Source organism: Miscanthus floridulus, chromosome 6 (genome assembly GCF_019320115.1).
Source record: "Miscanthus floridulus cultivar M001 chromosome 6, ASM1932011v1, whole genome shotgun sequence".
NCBI lineage: Eukaryota > Viridiplantae > Streptophyta > Magnoliopsida > Poales > Poaceae > Miscanthus > Miscanthus floridulus.
In genome coordinates, this window is record NC_089585.1 from 138,765,776 (window position 1) to 138,789,266 (window position 23,491).

A 23,491-nucleotide genomic window follows, 5' to 3' on the forward strand; every position below is an offset into this window, starting at 1 on the left:
GCAAATTTTCCAATAAGGAAAATCATCTCCCTCAAAGATAGGAGGAGGTCCATCCCTGTGAGACATCTTGCTCTAGGCGGTTAAGTCTAAATACGTGAGCATAAGGCTCCGATACCAATTGAAAGGATCAAGATGCCCAAGAGGGAGGTGAATTGGGCTAATTACAAATTTCTTTGCAATAATCAAATCCTATAGTTAGCCTAATTAACCCCTTGTGCCTAGAAAGTGTTTATATTGATCTAACGCATAAAAGTTTAGCACCCCAAGTTTTAATCCTACTCTAGCATGGCAATTCTAGGAATGTAAATGACAAGTAATGAATTGCTCAAAGTAAATGATTAAAGTAAAGAGAGGAGAAGGAACGCGATGATGTTTTGCCGAGGTATCGGAGAGTCGCCACTCCCCACTAGTCCTCGTTGGAGCACCCGCGTAAGGGTGCAGCTCCCCCTTGATTTGTGCAAGGATCAAGTGCTCTCTATGGGTTGATTCTTTGACACTTCATCACAATGAATCACCCACAACCGCTCATAACTTGAGTTGGGTCACCCACAAGCTCCGCCGAATGATCACTAAACTCCCAATCACCACCAAACCGTCTAGGTGATGGCAATCATCAAGAGTAATAAGCACGAACTCTCACTTGACCACGACAAGCCTAATGAGAAGGGTGGATGCACACTTTGCTACTCTTGCTTCACTAATGAGGGCTCTCTTTGGGATTCTCAAATCTCAATCACCTCACTAAGACCTTGCTCTTCTTAGCACTCTCAAACATGTTTCTCAGCTATTGGAATGAGCAAAAGTACCCCCACACACGAATGGAGGAAGTATTTATAACATGGGCTGAAAAACGAACCGTTATGTGCCTCTGTAGGGTGACCGAATGCTCCAGTCATGTTGACCAGACGTGCTGGTCAGGTTACCCCGAACTTCAGTGTTTACAGTGTGACCGGACATGTCCAGTCGCAATTTACCCTCACTGGAACCTTACTGATGTCGACCGGACGCTGGCCCTCAGCATCCGGTCACTTCACTTCCCAGCATCCAGTCACTTACAAATGACTTCACCTTGATCAAATGAACTGACTAGACTCTAAGCCAGCGTCTAGTCACACTGAAGCCAGCGTCTGGTCAGTATTTGACCCTTCATTCACTTCCAACTCTCGATCATATATGAATGAAGTTTGCTCCATTGGATCTAAGGACTATTTTGGAGCTACCTAGCTCTAGTTTTAGCAAGTGTGCACCACACCTAACCCACTAGACTCACTAAGGTCAAGCTACCCATATGTACCCCCATTAATAGTATGGACAAAGGAAAAACAAAGTCATAAACTACTCTAAGTGTCACTCCAACTCTAATCGACACTTAGAACTAGTCCATCCTTTGAAAACCAAAATGATTTCCATCGTAGAGGCATGACCATCATGATAGCCCAATCGATCTCTATTACCGTGATCTAACTTAATTGCCTCTGCAAAACATACGTTAGTCATAGTAATCACGTATTGTCATTAATCACCGAAACCTAACTAGGGGCCTAGATGCTTTCAGCAGGATACACACATGGACTACATGGAAAAAGAGTCAAAGTGCGCAACCAGGAAAACATAAATGTAGACTCTACACACACAAAGAGAAGGAAGGCCCACTTACCTTGCAAACCTAGGCCCCAAACCAACTGAGGAGGAGTCCAAGCCCAACATGCAACCGCCATGCGGAAGGTGGTCATGAGAGGCAACACCTGGGTGCGGTCGCACCCCTGCATGCATCGACCGCCTCCTCCTTCCACGTGGCGTCTCCTAGTGGCTCCCCCAAGGCGGTTGCATGCAGATCCCCAAATATTCCCTCTCCATCCGACCATTCCACTCCTATAAATAGATGGGGATTCCTCCTCCACACAACACAACATAAGAGATTACAAATGTGACAAGAAGAGAATAGCCTCATTCCTATTTTTAGCTAGTACTAGTGTAGAGAGTGAGTGAGTGAGTGAGAGTGGGAGAAGCACTGAAGTTGTCGGCTACCTCCACTTGTGTACTCGGGGTCCCCTGTACACTTAGTGGAAGGAATGCTGAGAATCATCGGCTCCTCTACACTTGTATCTCTATGATCTGAATACTACCTGGAGTATAAGGTTCGTGTTTATCTTTGGTGGTGAGTTCTACTTTAAGTTAGTCTTGTTCATTATTTACTTGTGGGGTCATCGTTCGTCCTTGTGACAACTACTCTAGTAGAGGGCTCTAATAAAGACGAATAACCCTGATCGATGCTAGAATAGTAGTCGATAGCGTAGATGTGGTGTCTAGGCTAGAGGCTACCTTCTTTTGCCTCGTTCCCCATGGTTGAGGGGTAGGCAGCATGTGATGACAGCCATGTCCGTCCCTTGTAATCCCCCATGTTTGGATTTGGTGTAGAGCTGTAGGCCGGCAACGCTTGGCAGACCAAGTGTTATCGGTGCCCCAAGCAAGTCTATAGTGGCAATGCTATCTTAACTTATGATCTCTATCCTTAGAAAATCTCACTACTCAAGCTATCTTTCTTCTTGTTATCTTAGGTGACTAGCTAAGAGACTTCTACACATCTGTTCCACTAGGAAAATATGATCCTCTGAATACTTCTAGGTGAAATGCTATAATGGTAATTCTGTGCGCTTGCGGATTATTTCTATACGCATTAAGAAATACCAACAAATATTTCTGGCGTCGTTACCAGGGAATGGTTGTCGTATTATCTTTGAATCTACTCCACCTGTGTATCCTTGTGTTTTATCTTCCTTTTCAAAAAAGGAAAAAATATTGTTCCTTATTTTATTTTTCACCAAGAAGCCCTTCATTCCAAAACCTTTCTGCTCCTAAGGATGAGTTCTTAGAGCCATCACCATCTTCAAAGCTAATCACAGCTTCTAGCTATGAACTCCATTCGAGCTCTATAGCCATGGTTTGGGAACATGAGGAGGTCCCATCGGCTAAGTCTGAATCCTTACTTCCTACCCTGAGACCCTCACCTGAACCAGAAACTCTAGAGGAAGAATTTCAACCTCCAGGACTTTCTATTTTTTGAGGATGAACTTTTCGATGATTTTGGAAATACCTTGAATCAATAGACAAAACTAAGGTTCATTCTGACTTCCACATCCTTGCTAGCCTCAATTTTGATCTTCTCATAGGCTACCCTTATTTTTTTAAGAAAAAAAACCATCCTATGGGAGCCTTGATGAAGAGGTTGGGAAAACTGCTTTCACCACGTCTTTCTCTCACCCAGAAAATCCAATGGCGAAGCATCATCCCAACCATGACCCATTTGAGGAGGTGAAATTCATATCCTCGTTTGTTTTACCTAAGCTTGCTTGTGAAATAGAATGACCATCACCACCCTCACTCGAACTGAAACCATGTCCCTTTGGCCATTAAAATGTTGTTCTCGATAATGGTCGAGATTCAATGTTGATTCTACACGATATATCTCTTGAGAACAAAAGCTCCTATGCCATGGACATTTTGCTTAGTGCTACAAGCTCCCACGAGGATCGCAACCACCTCTTGATCCTTGTCTCTAAACTTTTTAAGAGGATGGTTGTGGATACTTTTGTTTACCATAAATATTGCAAATCTCGTAGTAGCACTGTGGCACTAACCATAGTGGTGAAGCTAGGAACAATGATGCTAAATGCTTAGTGGTGAAGCTGGGAACTACACCACTGTTGATAGCTATAGGATGAGTTCCCAAGGTCAAGTTTATGACCATAAACTAAGCACTGCCGAGAGATACGCTGGATTATCATAAAAATAACTTTCTTATTAATAAAAGCAAGAACATGCTATCAAGTTAGTATGCACCTTCGGGTATTCTTGGTCGCTAACCATTTCAGGTTGAGATTGCGAAGAACAAGGAACATACGATGCTAGAGAACATGGGAGCCGCATCAATTATACACCGTGATGCTCTTTGGTGATGGAACACACTCAAGAGGAGACCCTGACTCTACACACTTGATTTTCACACAAAAGTTCAAGTGTGGGGGAAGATGGTGAGAGTTTCAGCACAGAGTTCCATACACACCAAAGGACATCTTGGTTAAAAAATGATGATAGCTCTGTCTTGCTGAAAAAAATATGAAAAATATGAAAAAAAGAAAGAAAGAAGAAAGCTAGAAAAAAGGGAGAGTTGAAAAAAAGAGAGATAAAAAAGACAATATATGGTAAAAAAGGGAGAAGAAAAAAATATATATGATAAAAAAGGGAAAACAAAAAAAAGAGAGAAGAGGAGCGAGAAGGCGTAGGGTGGCCAACACCAATGTGATGTCTGACTCCACCCAGCATTGCTTTCACAAGCAAGAAGGGCTCTCCTCTAAGCCTTTGCTACTACCACCAAGCCCCATAGTCCATACATGCTAATTGTGTGTGTGGCCTAGCCTTGATGCTAGCCTGAGTCGACACGCATACACGATCATGCAACCGCGGCAGCAACTTCAAAGCTTCATCCACATATGATGTTGGTAAGTACACTCAGGTATGCAAAGGTAATCAAATGTTCACCAACTGCTTTACTCACATTTGTCCCTATGAAAATATAAAATCATGCCTCCTTTTGTTCATGTCACATACCATGGTTTGGGTGTATCCATGCAAGGTACATCCATAGGCTTTTTAAATTCAGCATGGTGCTTAGGTTAAAATAGCGTTCTTTAATCAAAATTTGATATGGTGTTGGATTTTGGTTAATGAACTTTTGAGTTATTGTTTTCATAAACAATGAAAATAATCTATTATGGAGACAAATCAAGATTATGTTTAGACCTAAGCATTTTGCAGGCCAAGCCAAAAAAAGCCCGATTATTTTGGGCCAAAAAAGTCCCACCCATGACCGTCTCATTGGGCAGGTTAGGCCTAAATTTTTGGGCTGGGCCTAGGCCTGGGCGGGCCGCCCGCACATTTCATAGTGTAAAATAGCAAAAAGCAGTGTTTCAAGCCAGGCTCGGGCCAAGAATTTTTTTTTGGGCAATGGGATATCTACCCAGGCCCAATCCAGTAAGGCTCATAGGCGGGCTAAAACCCATCGGGCTCGGGCCAGACCCGTGGGTCGGACTCATTTTGCTCAGGTATAGCTATGTTTACACTACATCTTTGCCTTAGCCTTGCTTGAGTTATGTTTAAAGATAAAAAGTTAGGTGAACAAATAAATAAATAAATACAAAAAATAATTACTACTACTACTAGTAATAATAATAAGATTTAGGCTCTCCGGTGTTCAAGCCGGGAGAGCCCTTGCTTGTTTCATTTTTTGTTTCTTTGAATAAAAAGCAGGTACAAACACAAGTATGGGGAAGATGATCCACACAAGCATTCAAAAACCTCCCCAAAAATAATGCACAAGAGATTAACAGTTCCAAATTCGGTTTGTGCATCCTCACTCCCTACATCTAAATAAAGGTTAAAAGAGAACAAATTAAAATTTTACAAATCAAGCAAATGCTACATCTCCATGTCATCCTATGATTAAAAGTTTGCATACTCTTTATTCATTGCCAATATTCCTACACTTGTGAACAACTTATCATAGGGAACCCATTTTATCTAAGTGATTGAAATATGAGATCTAGTAGGATGGAACTAAAACTTGCTCACTTTTGAAAAGTACTTGGGATTTATTTACAAAATCAAAAACTCAAATTGCATGCTCCTCGGATGATATTTAAATACCTACCATGGCCAAAAGATGAATTCCTTTCGAACCTTGTTCACATGCTACTTATTCTTGTACTGAACTTTGTCAAAATGTCATGATACTTTGTGAAGAAATATTTCATGCTTTCTTGATTCAAGAGCACGTACACGCCACCCATAAAATAAAGCTAAGCTTCTACACTGGAAGTTAGCACAAAATTCCATCCATCCACCCACAACAAAAAAGCTCCATGAAAATTTCCGATCTCATTTCACCAAGGTTTTATAAAAAAAGAGGCATGACAATGAAAAAAAAAGAAAAGAAAAAAATGGACAAAGAAAAAAAAAAGCCCAAAATAAATAGGACTCAAAGTAGTCTAAAGAAAATGGACTTAAGAAAGAAAGAAAAATAATAAGAATCAAAATATTGCCATGACCTCTAGAAAAGAAACCTACGGTGAAGAAAGAAAGGTAAAAACAATAAATGGTTGTCTTGACCACAAACTAATTGATGCACTCCTAGTGCCATCCATCTTTTGCCAAAAAAAGAAAGGAAGAAATGTCAAAATAGGTAAATAAAGAAATAAGTTATTAGTAGAACTGAGCTAAAGATATTAGAAATTGAGCAGCACTGTAAGTACATAAATATGAGAAGAAAAAGAAAACAATGATAAATTTGAACATCCTATATCACATGATCACATATTAAGAGATAACACCTAAACTAAGTTTTTTCATCAGGTGAGTTAAATATAAAGTCCTAAAAAAATACAAGTAGCAAAAATAAGAACAATAGATATATTTAACTCTCTATAATAAAATTGATAGAATAGTTGATTGCTATGCAGCACAGATACGGACACCGTATCCCTATTGGAAGGACAAGGATACACAGATACAACAATTTAAAAAACAATAATGTATACATTTTACATTTTTAAAAAATAAATAGTTAATAACGCATATTAAAATTGATAACAATAAAACATTGCAATGTACTTAACTACTTAAGTTCTATTACAGCACAGCAGGTCTCAAATTCTTAAATATAGCAGTCTCAAATTTAGGCAATTAACAAAAGTCATCCATCGCATAAGTTTGTTCTTTCTCATTTGTATCATTCTCATATTTGGATACGCCATCTATTGCATACATAGCCAACACTAATCAATACAGCATAGCCAACACTAATCAGTATAGGAAAGTTAGGAACAAAGAAAATCAAGGAACAAGAAACCAAGAACTACAGAATTAGAGTAGATACAGGATGGGAAGGGGAAGGGAAGTGGGGAACAACGAAATCAAGTAACAATAAGTCAACAACTTGATCAAGAATGGGGAAGGGGATGAACTCATAGGTGGTCGCCGGATCCACGTCGTGGGGGGGGGGGGGGTAGATCGTAGTCGGTGGCCTGCGAGCGGAGCCGGAGGCTCGTCGCGGGGACGAGGCTCCCTCTTTTCCAGTGGCCGGCGAGCGGGGACGGAGCCAAAGGCTCGTCGCCGGTAGCCGACGAGCAGAGACGAGGCTCCCTCTTTGCGTCGCATGTGTGCGCTGCAAGCCTGCAAGCGGTGTGTCGAGGGCTATGGGCCTAGGGCGTGCGAGCGTCGGGGGCAGAGGACGGTACTACTTGTTGGGTTGGGCCCTATCGGATAGGCCAGATAGGTATCGGCCACGGCGGCGGTGGGGTCGGGGTCAGTCCTGTCGCATAGTCGCCAGGGCACACGGACGAGGCAGCTGCTATGACTGTCTCCAACAGTCCGAACCCATACACGAGATGCATTCGGTGGATTGAGTAGCGTACAACAAATGGGTGCATGACCCGAAACTCCCCTTTTCCAACAGCCCACGCATACTCCACGCGAGCCCCGACTTCATCGCCTCCATCCCAATCTCCGACGAGTCTGCCGCCCTCGCGGTTGGCACGCCGGTGGCCCCCTCCCCCTCCATCTCCTTCCTCCCTCTCTCTCTGCTATGATTTGGTGTAGGAATGGAGACCCGAATCCTCTCGTGTCCTCCGGGATTCGTCACACTGTGATTTTGTTCTTCATTGTGTTCTTCGTTCCCATTTCTTTCCCCTTCTTGATTCATGCTCGATTTGAGTTTTGCTGTGAGATTTGTTTAGTCAGATTGATGCTTTAACGAGTGTTGAACAATCCTACCAAGCGGTTTGAATCAATTCCACTCATGTATCAAGATCCAAGCCGATCTTCGTTTTGGGGGGAAACTCGTTCTTGCTCAAATTTCTTTGATTTACAGAGTTATGTTTTAAATTGAGCAATGATCTCCTAGGAGTAGCTTTTTATCTTCATTGCGAATCGCTGTGCAAAGTTTGGGAGCGATCCATGAAGATTTGAGTCGGATTTCATCGATTTTCTTGGCCGCTCCTTTTCTGTTCTTCGCGTGCGAGCTCTCTGTTCGTCATGTGCTAGTTGATTTGGCTCCTGGCCGAGCACACCAGCTCCGCCCAGCGCTGTTTGGCTCTAGGCCGAGCAGCAATTGCCCGCACTGCTCCTGCCATTGAAGACTTTGCGTCTTGGAGAAAGACGACGCAAATAAGCATCCCGGTTGGCCTCGTACCCAAAATGCATCATGCGTTTGAGTCTTCTGTTGGAGATGGTTTTCTTCGGCTAAAACACTATGCATGACCAGTTTTGGGTTTGCGTCGCCCTTTGCATGAGCTGTTAGAGACAGTCTTAGCATGGATGCCATGTCAGCAAATAGGTGGGGTCAAGTCAAGTCGTCAAGATCTATTTGGATCCAGACGCAACACAGATCAAATTTCTATACACAGATGTGCATTTTATAAGTTTAGAGATCTAAATGACATACATTGCCAAGCACAAAGGTCGTCGGCGTATTTTACTCTATCCATGATGTTGAATAGCAATGACTAGCACATCAAGTATAATTTCTAGGTTTGAGAAATAATGTTTTTTTCCACAATGAGAAAATATTTACTAATGTCCTCAATAAAATATTTTCTAAGATTGAGAAACAATGTTTTTTATAACAACAAGAAATGTTCTTTTCCCGCTCTACAATGTTCTCAGGGCTAGCAAAGCGTTAAATACGTTACAATCTTGAGTTGTTCTTTTTTTTATAAAAAAATTACAGTCTTGAGTTGGTGACATAATGTCATGTTGTTGATGGCTAGTTACAAGCCGTAAATTCACGTTTGTTAAAAATTACAGCGTGCTTGAGAGTTGAAACTTTGGAAGAGAGTGTACAAAAGGCAAGTTGAAACTTTGGAAGAGAGTGTACAAAAGGAACTTTGGAAGAGAGTGTACAAAAGGCAAAAAATTAAAAACGAAGGCGCCGTCCGTGGGGATCGAACCCACGACCACGTGGTTAAAAGCCACGCGCTCTACCACTGAGCTAGGACGGCCTGGACGCTGGGAGTGGTTACTTTTTAAATATGTCGGCAGGTTTATACAGGAAGGAAACCTATGTTTTTTTGCCCAAAAGCTGCTCCAGAGTTCAGACTGACTTCGCTGGGCTGAAAAGGATAACGGAAACGGGAGAGAACAGTCGTGTTGGGCTTGGTAGGTGGTGCCTTCCTGTTCATGTTTACATAGTAGCCCAGATCTTGGTCTGCATCAATTGACCCGGGCAACAGCAGCAGCTCAGCTCGTTAAACAACGCAAGCAGACAGAGCTTTGTTTTACAGCAGCTACACAGTTACTGTGGAAGCAACAGATACATCTCTGTCATATATAATAACAACCATGGTCATGGCCATGCTGTGTTCCTAGCTAGCCACCAACACGTACGGTCACACGGCCTGAGGATGCTGCACCTGCACGCCATAGTCCTTGAGAGCGATCACATCCATCTTCCCGCCGAGGAACTCCGGGAGCTGGCCCTCGTCGATCTCCCGCCGCAGCGTCTCCTGCAGGCTCTTGTCCTCCACGAACACGAACTGCGAATAACAAATCGTATCGCGCAAAACAGTCAGTCAGGAGACGATCGATCGAGGATGAAGCGATAGCTATGGATCAACCAATCTAAACTAGCACTAGCATTTCCTCATCTCCCAGAGCATGCAATGCACCCAGCAGCTGGGGTTCGGATCGGAGATCATCGACATGGGGGTACGGTACGTCACCTTGTCCCTGGTGTTGGTGTCGATGAAGGGGTAGATCATCTTCCACGCCTTCATGAAGATGTAGGGCACGTGGATCATCAGCGCCTTGCCGAGCCGCTCCGGGTAGTAGTTCTGCACGAGGCGGCAGGAGAATCAGAGAACGAATTTTGTGTTGTGCCAAAGGAAAGGAAACTTTTGTGTGGTTTTACACACATTTACTGAAGGCGGAAAGCCGGAAATAGTATAACTGATGGATGAACATACCTGCATGATCTCTATAGCCGCAATGTATGCCCGGATGTCCCAGTTTGAGTACCCCCAGCCCTTGAGATCAACGATGCAGAGGAATTTCTCCTGCCCTCTGGGGATTCTGCATTTGTCCCCGTGATGAATTAGAGACGATGTTTTGCAGTGCGTGGCAGAATTAACCAGAAGCCGAGAAGAACCTGCAGCTAGAGCTAGATAGACTTCAGAACCGATGAATGATTACCTGGCACAGATCTTGTCGAAGAAGTAGACAACAAAACCTGCACAAGAACAGCAAACTGCGCTCAGGAACGTACGGTTCAGGTCGACGCCAGGTTTATTTGGTGTCACAAATGTTATTAGCAAGGACCAAGGAGGGAGCCATGGATGGACTATGGAGCAGCAGTCCAGCATGGTGACCACGAGTGCGTACGTACTCTTGAACTCCGCCATGTCACGGCCGGCGGAGAAGTGCCTGGCGGGGAAGGCGACGAGGAAGGGGCGGCCGGCCCTGTCGACGCCGCCCATGCACACCTTGTCCTGCGCCAGCTCCCTCCTCACCCGCTCCTCCGGCACGGAGCCGCCGGGCGCCGCCTCCCTCCGCCACTTGAGGAACTTGAGGAACATGGCGGAGGCCTTGTCCACGTCGTGGTCGCGCGCGCGCAGGAACCGACGCAGCGTCAGGTTGTCCACCTCCTGCACGCGTGGCGCGACGAGAAAAAAAAATGGCAGCTTGATTACTCCAATCAGTTTCTGAATGACAGCGATTTCTGAAAGGGCTTTTTGGAGAAGAAATGTAATCTAGAGAAATTTCTAGTGACAACTGACATGTGCATGGATGGATCTTACTGTTTGGTTTTTTTTAAAAGAATTGAGGTCCTTGCCTTGCCTCCGATACCGATCCTTTCACCAACAGGGGTCGATGGATAAGCCAGAGGATTGAATGTTTAATTAATTTAGAGGCAAATTAAAGAGACTGATGGGCAGAATGGTTGGCATGTCCGTGTCTGTTATGAACTTTCTTTTTCAACATGATGCCTCCTCCGGCTTTGAGGCTATTTTACTATTGCAAATCTGCAATATTCTGTAGTAGTAGAATAGTATAGCCGCCATGCTTGGCGCGTAAAGCATTTTATATTCATGGATGGGTGCCCAAGTGCATGCCACGAACTGTTCACCTGTAATTGTTCCATTCTGTGACTTGATTGTTTGAACACTTGATCTTTTGACGAATCCTACGAGATAACTTAGACTGCCCACAGCGTTGGGTTTCACCGGTGCTGAATTAGGAGAAAGAAGGATGAGGCACCGGCTCATGCCATTGTAGAGTGCGATGCCAAGATGCTGAATTAGGAGAGAGAAGGATGAGGCACCGGCTCATGCCATTGTAGAGTGCGATGCCAAGTTGAAAAAATCAAGCACCGTGGCACGTAGGTTCACCGGTGCTGGAAGAATAAACAAGTGTATTCTTCACCCATCTGCTATGCAACTGGTGCTGGCTGCTGGCCCCCATGGCATGGCTATTGGTGGCCCACACAAATGAAGCACCGGTGCTGACATTGTGGGTAGACATGAGTCGCATCGGTATCCACTTGTATGTACGGATCTGTCAGCACCGCACAACGCTGTGGACAGTCTTATACCCATGCCGTTATCTCATAGACAAGTACCAAACATGTGACGCTGTTACTGCATGCCTTTGTTACTACTGACTTTATTATACACTGAAGTTTTGTTTTAATTAGGAATTTATTTGAAGGGAAATCTGATTAGAAATTTATTAGTTTCACGGAAAATTAATCAAGTAATGTAAATTCAAACCACACTACTCTGTGGTGGTGATTTCTTCTAGGACGACGACAAGACCGTCATCAAGCTCGGTACAGTGCAGAACACTACTCTTGTTTAATTGATGGCAAAAGTAGAATTAATGTAGTATTATGTTAATAATGCTAAAAAGAAACACTGCTTCCAAAGCCGGGAAGAAGAAGAAGAACAGTGCAGAACAAGAAAAGAACGAGCAATGATGATGCATATTGCATCAGCACCGTTGCAGGTTGAGAGAGAGACGACGACAGGCTGCAACAGGCGATTGAGCAATGGAGCAGGTTATTAAAACTGGGTAGGTGGGTGGGTGGATCGATGAGCAGCTCACCTTGGCGCGGGGGTCCTGCGCTTCCACCATGGCCCTGAGCTGGGCGACCTTGAGCCACTCCCCTTCCCCCGCCGCTCCGCCTCCAGCCGCGCTCGCCATGTCCTTCAACTCCTCGCTCCTCCTCCTCCTCCTCCTCGACCGATCCGCACCGCAGCAGGTGCTCAAGCGAAGAGGAGGCGGCGGCGGCGGGTGGTGGTGTGGAGGATCGGAATTCTTGCGCTGGCGATGCAGCTGGTCGGTCGTGATCCCTATAATTATATAGAGGAGAAGAGTAGAGAGAGACTCCAATATCTTCATATTCTTGTTGTGGTTGTTACAAAACAACACATACAGTCGCGATAAGCAAGGAAGCAGCGTGGGTCGCATGGCGTGCGCCGGACTTGTCTTGTTTGCGATTTGTTTTTTTCTTTTCTTTCGTGTGTGATCCCTTCACCCTTGGAAGTCAGACGCCGATGACGTGACCGACCGACGGCCCTACGCCGTCCTGCTCCGCGACGACGGGAGCATCGGCGGAATATATTCCGGCCCGGATACCATCGGGCACCGGCGAGTGCCGCCGTGGCGGCCGCTCATTGGCCGCGCGCCCACACGTGTCTCGCCGGCTGCTCTGACCGACTTGCCCCTCCCACCCCAACTCCCCTGCTGTAGAGTGTAGACTGTAGACTAATCCTGACCTGACGATTAGTTCACCGGATTATTAGGATCCGATCTGGGCCGAGAAACAAGTCCGCCCATGTGTTTTGCCAATCGGCAACAAGAAAAGATGGTCAGTCACTCAGAGTCATGGCGACTTTTATGATAGCTTTCTTTTGATCGTGCATTCCTGCACGGGGGCCGCCTAATCTTCTGACGGTGACCTGGGTGCCCTTGCAGCTTTCTTTTTCGTTGTAACTAAACATACTAAAATATTAAAAATAACACGAACCAGAACTAGGTAAAATATCCCGGGCCGGATTCATTACGTAATTTGAATAAGTTTCAGTCAACACAAATGGTTCCTGGCCCGGATTCAGTTGAACCGAACGAAATTTATATGTAGATCCCGTCCCAATCCTAACCTCCTCTCAATTCTCAACTGCGACTGCGAGCGCTTTTGTCAAGCACTACACTACGACATCGACGCTACTAGCAATTTCCTTTTGCCCTATCTTCATCGCCGTCGGGCCAGGTGGCGTCACCGTCCGTCACGGCGCCATCGCTGCCCACGGGTCACCACCCCCACGGCGCCCATGAAGCCCATGCACACAATGGCCCCGTTCGCTTGTCTTAAAGTTTGGCTTGTTCGGCTTGTTTTTTCAGCCGGAACAGTGTTTTTCTCTCACAACAATTCAGCCGGTACAATGTTTTTCAGCTAGTTTCAGCCAAAGTTCAGACCAGCGAACAGGGCCAATAACGGAACCTTCCTTAATTATTGGGTAAGTCTAGTTTGCCTTCCTCAGTTTTACAAAATCAGAACTTTAGACTCCCTTAATTTTTGAAACCATTAGATTTATTCACTGGACAGTTTTGAAAGCGGTTTTAACTGACATTACGTCACCTTAACCATGAGAAAGTAAATCAGATTTTATGATAGCTTAGAATGTCAACTAAACTTTATAAAAAACTATAGAAATATTTTTCGAAAAAAAATATTCAAATATGTTAAAAAAGAAATATACAATTTGAAATACTAAAATCTAACCTGACCTTAGAAAATTCATAGAAAATTTGTTTTAACTCGAAAAAGTTATATATTTTTTAATAAAATCATGGTCTAAGTTTTTGTTCCTGGTTTAGAATCATTTGAATTTTATATGTTCTCCTAAAATCTAAATGTGGGCCAAATATGAAATAGAGGATGCAAGCCATGACCAATCCTTGCAGAACGAAGTGTGAATCATCGTTCAAACTACAAACAAAGTTCCTCAACAACAATGTGTTGCTTAACCATCAAGACATGCACGAAAAAACCAATTAAAAATATAATCCAAGTTCTGATAGCAGAATAACAACATGTATCATATTGTTAAACTTTGTAGCGCACTTTCTTATCCAAGGGATGTCATGACAATGACGTGCATCGGCGGTGGCTTTTGAGACTCCCGAGCCGACGTCTACGACTTAGCCGCCAACAAACGGATGGACATGATCACTTCCTTGTTCGCCACCATCATCGTAGGTCTACCCATACACGAAAAGCACATGATAGAGCAAGTAGGTAGTTTGGACGGGCTTAGTACGCTAGATTCCAAAAGCACACTGTGTATTATGGCTTCTAGCTCAGAAAGTTAAAAAAAAAAAAAAATTCATTCAAAGCTTAAATACAAAGTACAGAGATGTGGTAAAAATTATCTCATTGGAAGTTTTCCAAAGCCATATGGATAGTACATTTTCTAGATCGTTGACAGGAGTTCAATTTTTTTTTTTTTGAGCAACCGAAGGGAGTTCAAGTGGTCCGGAAAGGCTACGCGTATAGGCATCTTGCTGGAACGCTGCACCTGGGCCCTGGCAGTGGTCGCCCACCTTCCATGACCCCATGTATTATGGGCAATGGTCGGAGACGTCGGTCGGTCTCGATCGTTTCGGCCTGCCGCGTGCCAAGGCACAAGGGGCCCATCCACACCCATATCTAATCCCGCAGGGAAACCTCGAAAAGCACACAGGGTGTGCGGCCGTGCCCAATGAAAATGATTTCTTGATTGCCCAAAAAGTTAGGAGATAAATATATGCCCAAAGATAGATAAATAAATAAATAAAGGCTCAATGGTAATGCTCCACCGCCGGCCTCCGCACCGGCGTCGAGCTCTACAACGATGAGCCTCCATTCGTCCAATCATCAAGGCGATATTGCGCTGGAAAGCGCATATTGCAAGCGTATGTTTCAGATGTTTTCAGAAATGTGTTGCAAGTGTTTCACATCGATGTTGCAAAAGTAGATCAGGATGTTGCACATGTTGCAATGGCTATACACGTACGACTCAAGTGTAGGTTCCAAATGTTTCATCTGTTTCAGACGTATGTTGCAAGTGTTTCATCTGAATATTGCAAAAGTAGATGTAGATGTTGCATATATATGCAAGTGTTTCAAATGTTTTCATACGTATATGTATGTTGTAAGTGTTTTCATCTAGATTTTTGCAACATTTGCAATGGCTACACACGCGGTTTTAAGTTTTTTGTGTGTTTCGGATGTATGTTGCAAGTATTTCAATTGTTTCAGATATATGTTGCAAATGTTCCTCTATATGTTGTAAAAGTAGATCTGATGTTACATATGGTGCAGTGTGACCCATCTATACCAGTCTCCTACTGTAGTTTTTAGGCCCACGTGCATGCGCATGGGTGTGGAGGGGGTCGGAAGGCTCAAAGCAAAACTGCATTTTTTATGTACTCCATGTTAAAGGTGGACCATCTATTTAACTTACCACTGTGGACCATCTATTTAACTTGGTTTGAACGAATAAATGGTGGTGTTCGCTGGTCTGATTGGTTCAGCCAGCCGGCTGGACCCCCTCACGAGGTACTGTTCATCAAACCAGCCAAACAATGTTTTTCTCTCACAACAAACCAGCCGGAACAGTATTTTTCAGCCAAGTTTCAGACCAGCGAACGGGGCCAATAAAACGACCTATGAAGCGTTCGTTGCTACTGTGGCAGATATTGAGAAATCTGGCGGGCTCGTTGAGGATTTTTCTACAAAATTGCTTAATAGGTAATTGTCGAAGGTGCAATTTACATGAAGTGCGGGGGTAACGGGGCTTTTTTCATATAAAATTACCAAGCCTTGTTTTTTTTGGTGAGATATAAACCTTATCACTTGACTCGAATGGACAAGTGGTCCATCGTCAGCTGCTCAAACAAGGCACACACACAATACAAAAATATACTATAGTTGTCGGGGACCAATACTAGGGTACCTGAAGATGAGGAGCTAATGATCATCAACATTGATTTATCCGAGCAGTCAAGAGCGCGACTACAGCTCCAACCGACCCCCAGGCGCGCAAGCTTCGCCTCGCCCGACCTATGGGGGCGGACTCTGCCTCGTCCGACCTCTGGGGGATGGCTCCGCCTCGCCCGACCCCTAGGCCACGGGCTTCGCCTCGCCCGACCCCAAGGCCGCGAGCTCCGCCTCGCCCGACCCTTGGGTTCGCGCTCTGCTTCGCTCGACCCCAAGGTCGCAGGCTCCGTCTCGTCCGACGGAGACCCATACCGCCGCCAACCACTCCAGGTCCAAGCGTATGGGCCTGGGTCAAAACTCTGACGCCAAGGAAGAGACCGACACGCCCCGATGTAACCCGCGGCCACGACGGGCCATATCTGAGGATCCACATCAAGAATAGCGTCGGGCGTACCGGTACTGTTCTGCCTAACCCTCATACGAAAACTGACAGGCACGTCAGTTCACCACGACGTCCGCCAGGACGGAGAGGAGCGCCGTGACCGGTAGACGACGCCTGCGCATGGCGTCAGTGACGGACAAGACCGCGACGTGGTGCCGTCCCTGTTGACATCTACTGTGTCAGCGGGACTCGCATGAAGGAGAAGGACTCGACGACCCTGATGGCCTTCGGCTCTCTCTCTGGTTCTTCTCTTTTCCCTCCGCTGTAACCCGTGTTTTTCCTTGGTCTATAAAGGGAAAGCAGGACGTCCCATTAGGGGACATGGGAGCGATCCAGGCTAGACCCGATCAAACCACCACGAACCCATCTAACCTCGAACCGATCAGAACACAACACAAGCACACGGCTGAGCAGCAACCGAGCTCTCGGCACCCGTTCACTCTTTCCATCAGAGACTTGGGACATGTCCCTCTCTCGTCTATTTGTAACCCCTACTATAAACTTTCAGTGCTAGTAACATGAGCAGCAACGACGAACTGGACATAGGGACATTCTGCCCGAACCAGTATAAACCTCGTGTCCTCTGAACACACCATCCGAGCCAGACGCGTAATACTAGAAATTTACTCGTTGGTGGTAACTCGAAACACCGACAATAGCATTATTGCTTTAACTTTATTAGGGATACTTGCTGCCTCTGGCACTGCCAAGCACAAGACCCTGAAGCACAACAGTGCACACGGCTCCTGCAGAAACAAGCACGTACGATACAAGGTCCATCACGACAATCACGCGCCAAACCTCTCTCTGTCACGTGGGGCATTGTAGTCGATGTTGGGGCCAGCGGGGATAATCCCGTAGGGGTTTATAGACGGATGGCTTCCGTAGTAGTGCTTCCTGATGTGCTCCACGTTGACAGTGCTGCTAATGCCAGGGATCTGGTAGATGTCCTTGGTGTAGTTGAACAGGTTTGGGTATTCCCTCAGGAGCTTCTTGTTGCATTTGAAGTGGACGGCATAGACCTGTGATTGATAGGCTAGGTCAAATCTATGTACAAGGAACATTAAGCTCCTAGAAATGCATTTCTAATTCAGTCACATGTTAATTTTATCACCACGAATGAAAAAAAAGGGAACTCCATATGAAACATACGGTATAATGGGAGTTTGATGGTACAGAAAATGACTGTATAAAGACTTTGCATAATTACCTCTTACTAGGTTCTCACAGCTCATGTGCCTAGAACAAGTAATGGTTTACTGTTTTACCTAGTTTTATATTTTCTGAATATCGGTATAAAAGAACCCTTTATGCTCAGAGTTCATATCAGATCTGCACTAAATTGAGGATCAAGATGAAATCTTCACGTATGTGCTTGAATGAGTGTACTGTAGTTCATTCCACCCAAACAGTGTGCTGATACTCGATCAGTTAATAAACAAACAAACTGTTATTTTGCATGGAACAAACAGGACAAGTGACAGCCTGAAAAGGAACAAATCTCGCAGAAAGAAAACGACAATCAAATGATTTGTGTTCTGATGACTGATCTGCAAGATCTCAGTAGTTTACCTCATCGAATCGAATGAGAGTCACAAACAGGCGAATATCAGCCTCAGTCAGCTGGTTGCCACAAATATAGCGTTGCTTGCCAAGCATCTCCTCACATTTGTCCAGAGCCTCATATAATCTGGCCACAGCCTAGACACATTGAACAACAAGACAAGGTTCGATTAGCACATGATAGATGCTGTCTGATCATCTGACCAAACCAATTAACCAATCCCAGTCTCAGAGACGGTATGTAACAGGCGCATGCAGCTGCAGCTGCAGCAGTGCACCTCGTCGTATGGCCCTTGCTTCTTGGCGAATCCGCACTTGTAGACGCCGTTGTTGATGGCGTCGTAGACCAGTTCATTGACCTCGTCGATGGAGGCCCGGAGGTGCGCCGGGTAGAGGTCCAGCCCGGGGTTCCCGGCGATGTCGTTGAACTCGGTGTTGAGCATCCGGATGATCTCGGAGCTCTCGTTGTTCACCACCGTCTTGAGCTGCTTGTCCCACAGGACCTGCAACGCACGCAATGCAATAGAACAGTGGAATCAGCTCGGCTGTTGTGTTCTGCGTGCTGGAAAGGAGAACAGATCCTCTGCTTCTTTGGTGGATTTGGGTTTGGATTTGGAGTCGGAGGCTCACGCACGGGGACGCTTGGCTTGCCGGTGTAGTTGGCGCTGGCGATCTCGTAGAGCTCCCTGACGCTCCTGGCGCCGTTGAGAAGGTCCGGCTCGGCGCCAGGCTCGTCGTCGGCGGTGGCGGGGAACACCCAGCCCAGATGGTCGTCGGTCTCCTTGGTCCGCTCGAAGATGGGCTTCACAGCCTACAATTCCGCGCGTCACGGGGAAATGAAATCAATCGACGGCCGAGCGAACTCCGAAGCCTGAGATCCGGGTCGCCGGCGAGCGAGAGCGAGGCTAGGGTTACCGACTTACCGTGACGCCGATGGCGTGGTCGAGGCCCTTGAGCTTGAGGAAGGCGAGGCACCGGGACGCCCAGGGGCATGCGTAGGAGACGTAGAGGTGGTACCGCCCCGCCACGGCGGGGAACCGGCCGTCCCTGGAGATGGAGCTCCGGAAGGTGGACGGCGACCTGTCGAAAGCGCCGGTGTCGGTGACCTCGTCCAGCGCTGACCGTGCCATCTGACGCGCGCACATGAGGAAAACAGAGCAAGGATCCAAGCGTCAAGCAAGAGTCCGTAACGCCAGGAGCTAAGCTAGCTTGGAGAAACGAGAAAGCAATCAAGCCTCCCAGGCCAGGTTACCTTGACGGGGGTGGAGGAGGAGCCGGCGGCGGCGGAGACGGAGAGGGTCCGGGCGGCGAGGAGGCGGTGGCGGTGGGTGAGCAGGAGTGAGGATGCGGTGCCGAGAGTTGGCGTGCGAGTTAACATAAGCAGCAGAGTGGGGTAAAGCGGTGGTGGCGATCGGGGAGCCGGGAGGATGTATTTGATATAAAAATAAAAAAAAAAACTCCCCAAAGAGTGCGGCGGCACCAGATCAGCAGTCACCAGGTTCGCGTACACAACGCGAACGAAAAGTTTTTTTTGGGTGGGTACCGAAAATTTTGCCCCCACCGGGGCTCGAACTCCGGTCGGCAGGCTGAGGCCTTAGAGCGTCCACAGTGTGTTGAACCGGCCCTGGGTCTTAGCTGGGCCCCACAGGTGATTAGACGTCATCTGTTAATACTAGCACAATGTATGGAACCGGGGATGACTCCATACATGGGCCCCACGTTAATAGAAAAATCAACCGATCCCCACGCTCTCCTTCCGCATTGCTGGCCACGCCCGATGCTAGGCAACGCCGCCCCCTCCACCTGCTAGCTATGGCGTCTCGTCCTCTTCTCCTTGTGTAGCAGGCTATGGCGCTCCTCCCTCCTGGCACGGCTGCGCCTCCACCTCCCTCCTCCGTTTCCTCCTCCCTGGAACCTCGTCCTCCTTCCTCTAGCTTCTTCCTCACCAGATCTAACGGAGCTTCATGGATGTGTCCCAGAGCTGCCGCTGTCGCCCCGTTGTCCGCATCTCGGAGCCCGCCACCGCCTCGAGGTCCTTCAACTCTGGCGCCGGCCATGGGCCTACGCCCAGATCTAAGGGCCGGGAGGCGCAACGATGGGGCCATGGGGGGCCACAGCGACAGGGGCAAAGAGAGGGGTTCTGACCAAGGACGGGGCCGGCTTCCAGGACGGCGGCGCCGACATCGGTGGACGACAATAGCGATGACGATGATTTCCTCTCTTCAGCGGCGCCCGCCTTCCGCTCGTCGTTACCCCCATGCGGCGCCAGCCTTCTGCTCGTCGTCGCCGCCCGATCTACTCCAGGTTCGCTCATCGCGGGAGCCCTCTCTGCCCATGCGATGTTGGCGTACAACAAGGAGGACGCGGCAGCATGAGCGTCCATGGTGTCGTGCATGGAGGCGCATCCTTTGTCGCCTACGGGATCTGCTGCATGGTTTGTCCCTCCCCGTCTAATAATAGAATTTTTTGATTTAGTCTAATAATAGATTTGGTGTTGTGCGGTAGTAGAATTTTCCATTCATTGATTCAGAAAAAAAGAACTTTCCATTCATTTAGGCTTACAGCAACAATAATAAAAAAACTAAAATAGCAAGATACTTGCAAAGCACATCTACAGATTACAGATCCTGAGTGTGCTGACCACCAAAATTTTGCCATATATGTTCCACTAGATCTTCTCGTAGACGTTTATGAGTCTCTCTGTCATGAATCTTATCATTGATCTCCAGCATTCTGGTAAATCCATGAATTGGTCCGTGGTCAAGTCCTTCAATTGGTCTCGTAGCTCGACCTTCTTCATATGTAGTGTCTAGATGCAACTGATATGAGTCCCTCTCATCCTCAACTATCATATTATGCAGAATAATACAAGCCATCATAATATCTTCTAGCTCCCGCCTATCCCATAGACGTGCTGGATGACGTATAATGGCCCATCTTTTCTGTAGAATCCCAAAAGCACACTCGACGTCTTTTCTTGCGGCCTCTTGATGCTGAGCAAAGAGTCTGTCCTTGTCAGTAAGAGGTAAAGTAATTGTTTTTACAAATGTTGCCCAGTCAGGATAAATTCCATCAGCCAAGTAGTAACCCATATTGTACTCTGAACCATTTATTGTAAATTTAACTTCTGGGGCTCTTCCTTGTAGAACTTGTGTGAACAATGGCGATTGGTTCAACACATTTAGATCATTGTTGGATCCAGGTGTGCCAAAAAAGGCATGCCAAATCCAGCGGTCATAGGAAGCAACAGCTTCGAGCATGATAGTGGGTACCTTGTAGTCACCACGGGTAAACTGCCCCTTCCATGCAACTGGGCAATTTCCCCATCGCCAATGCATGCAATCTAGACTTCCCAACATCCCTGGAAACCCTCGTACCTCTCCAACTTGGAGTATCCGTTGGATATCCTCATCATTAGGTCTTCTAAGATATTTCTCCCCATATATTTGTCTAATACCTTGAACAAACTTTATTAGGCACTCTAAAGTTGTGGTTTCAGCAATTCCAAATGATTCATCCATAAGGTCTGCTGGTGATCCATATGCTAACATTCGGAGGGCAGCCGTGCATTTCTGCAACGGTGAAAGACCCACCTTACCGAATGCATCTCTCCTTAACTGAAAATACAGGGACCAATTTTCTAATGCTTCAACAATTTGCAAAAATAAGTGCTTTCTCATCCGAAACCTTCTACGGAATTGGGTTTCAGTGTACAAAGGATTCTCACAAAAGTAATCAGCAACTAATTTTGCATGGCCAGCTTCATGATCCCTATTAATGTACCTTCGTGAGTTGCGGCTGCTACCTGCCCGATCTTGAAGTTTAGCTTCAATCCGAGCTTGCATTTTTGCCTCAACACGAGCCACCAGTGGGTCATTGATTTCCTCCAGCATGAGATTTTGGAGGTACTCACTACTGATGGACTGATTTTCAGAGCCTTTGGCCATTTGTTGGTATAGGTCTAGCTTAGTGGATGGAGTAGAAGGAAGTGTAGCATATATGAATGAAGGAGTGGTGTGTTTATCTTTCAGGTTGTATTTATAGATGGCTTCTCCAGCAGTTGGCTTCTCCAACAGCTACTTTTTCCAACAGCTAGTTTCTCCAACGGCTAGTTTTCCAACAGCTACTTTTTCCAACACCTAGTTTGTCCAATAGCTAGTTTCTAGAAAAATTAGTTTCTCCAACAGCTAGTTTCTGAGTTCCATGTCTCTTAAGGAGAGCACATTGCATAAACAGGTACAACCCAATATTTTGCATGGCCAAATTCATTTAGTACCAAATAATAATATTGCCACATACATTTAGTAGAAAACAAATTCCATACACTAATGGTACTGCCACATACAGTAGTACAACACAAATTCCATCGATACACTAATACATAATAGTAGTGGCACATATAGTTACTACAACACAAAATGCATACACTTAATACATAATGGTACTACCACATATAGTTACTACGACACCTACAGTACACACTAATACATAATGATTTGCTTAGTTGTTGGAAGATGGAAATAGTTCCTTGGCTAGACTTTGTAAGAGTTGTTCATGCAACTTCAGTACTGTTGGACTCATGTTGGAAGTATCCTTATCTAGCTGATCCATGTACTTTTGTATCATTTCATTTCTAGCCTGCTCCTTGGATGCTTCTGCTGTTTTTTCTAGTGCACTTGCTCTCTTCAACATAGCATCGTGAAACAAAACCATGTCTTCATCTGGCTGCGAGCCTAGGGGAGATTGTGGTATGACCTTTCCCTTTCCTTTTCCTCTCATCCTAGCTTTTGCTTTCTTCTGCCCCTCTGGGCGCACTTCTTTGAATGTCTCCGCCTCATTTGTGTCTTGGTTGGAAGATGAACTGTATGCTCCAGATTCATCTACTTTTGTCCTTTTGTTCTTGTCTGAACAATCTGTACCAGGTATACTTCTATACCATTTGGGTTCTTTCTTCAGAACCTTCCAGACATATTCAAGTGTAAAGGGCTTTTGCTTGTTTTCTCTCTTGAATGTGGCACGTGCTTTGTCCATGAGCATGTCATCAGATTCCCCACTACAATAGGTCATTCGATTATAGACCCCATTGAACTTGGTAGCAGCTGCATTAAGTCTTCTCCAATGGCTTTTGAGCTGTCCCTTTGACCTTCTTCTTGCACCTTCAGGTTGGCCTGAATTAAATGCTTCTGCTATTTTCTTCCAGTAGGCCTCTCCAGTCTGATCTATGCCATGAATTGGATCTACTGAATGCTTAATCCAAAGACTTACAAGGCGTAGGTTCTCGACCTCACTGTAATTAATTCTCACAGCCCTCCTTCCTTCATCCGGGCTGCTGCCGCTTGAATCTTGCTTTTGGTCATCTTGCTCCACCTTTCTTATTTGCGATTGTGGGGTTGCTGAATCTGAGCCATGTGAAGATGCACCAGCAGCAGCACCTACAAACATTCCACCTGTGA

General features: G+C 45.9%; 3 protein-coding genes and 1 non-coding gene across 4 annotated transcripts; all 4 read right to left on the reverse strand.

The window, feature by feature from the left end:
* Positions 1 to 8,981: 8,981 nt before the first annotated feature.
* On the reverse strand, positions 8,982 to 9,053 carry TRNAK-UUU (transfer RNA lysine (anticodon UUU)). The gene has a single exon. It is a non-coding gene; the product is annotated as a tRNA-Lys (tRNA).
* Positions 9,054 to 9,127: 74 nt separating this feature from the next.
* LOC136459859 (uncharacterized) lies at positions 9,128 to 12,608 on the reverse strand. The gene is made up of 6 exons (XM_066459693.1): positions 12,154 to 12,608; positions 10,436 to 10,694; positions 10,243 to 10,279; positions 10,017 to 10,122; positions 9,774 to 9,884; positions 9,128 to 9,587 (listed from the first exon to the last, which is right to left on the reverse strand). The coding sequence occupies exons 1-6, from the start codon at positions 12,517 to 12,519 to the stop codon at positions 9,441 to 9,443; spliced, it is 1,026 nt and encodes a 341-aa protein (XP_066315790.1). The 5' UTR covers positions 12,520 to 12,608; the 3' UTR covers positions 9,128 to 9,440.
* Positions 12,609 to 17,112: 4,504 nt separating this feature from the next.
* LOC136459860 (uncharacterized) lies at positions 17,113 to 19,449 on the reverse strand. The gene is made up of 6 exons (XM_066459694.1): positions 19,291 to 19,449; positions 18,962 to 19,168; positions 18,673 to 18,849; positions 18,317 to 18,541; positions 18,048 to 18,176; positions 17,113 to 17,497 (listed from the first exon to the last, which is right to left on the reverse strand). The coding sequence occupies exons 1-6, from the start codon at positions 19,414 to 19,416 to the stop codon at positions 17,264 to 17,266; spliced, it is 1,098 nt and encodes a 365-aa protein (XP_066315791.1). The 5' UTR covers positions 19,417 to 19,449; the 3' UTR covers positions 17,113 to 17,263.
* A 1,207-nt stretch (positions 19,450 to 20,656) lies between these two features.
* Positions 20,657 to 21,985, reverse strand: LOC136457312 (protein ALP1-like). The gene has a single exon (XM_066457355.1). It carries the CDS (start codon positions 21,983 to 21,985, stop codon positions 20,657 to 20,659), a length of 1,329 nt encoding a protein of 442 aa, XP_066313452.1.
* Between the last annotated feature and the right edge of the window lie 1,506 nt (positions 21,986 to 23,491).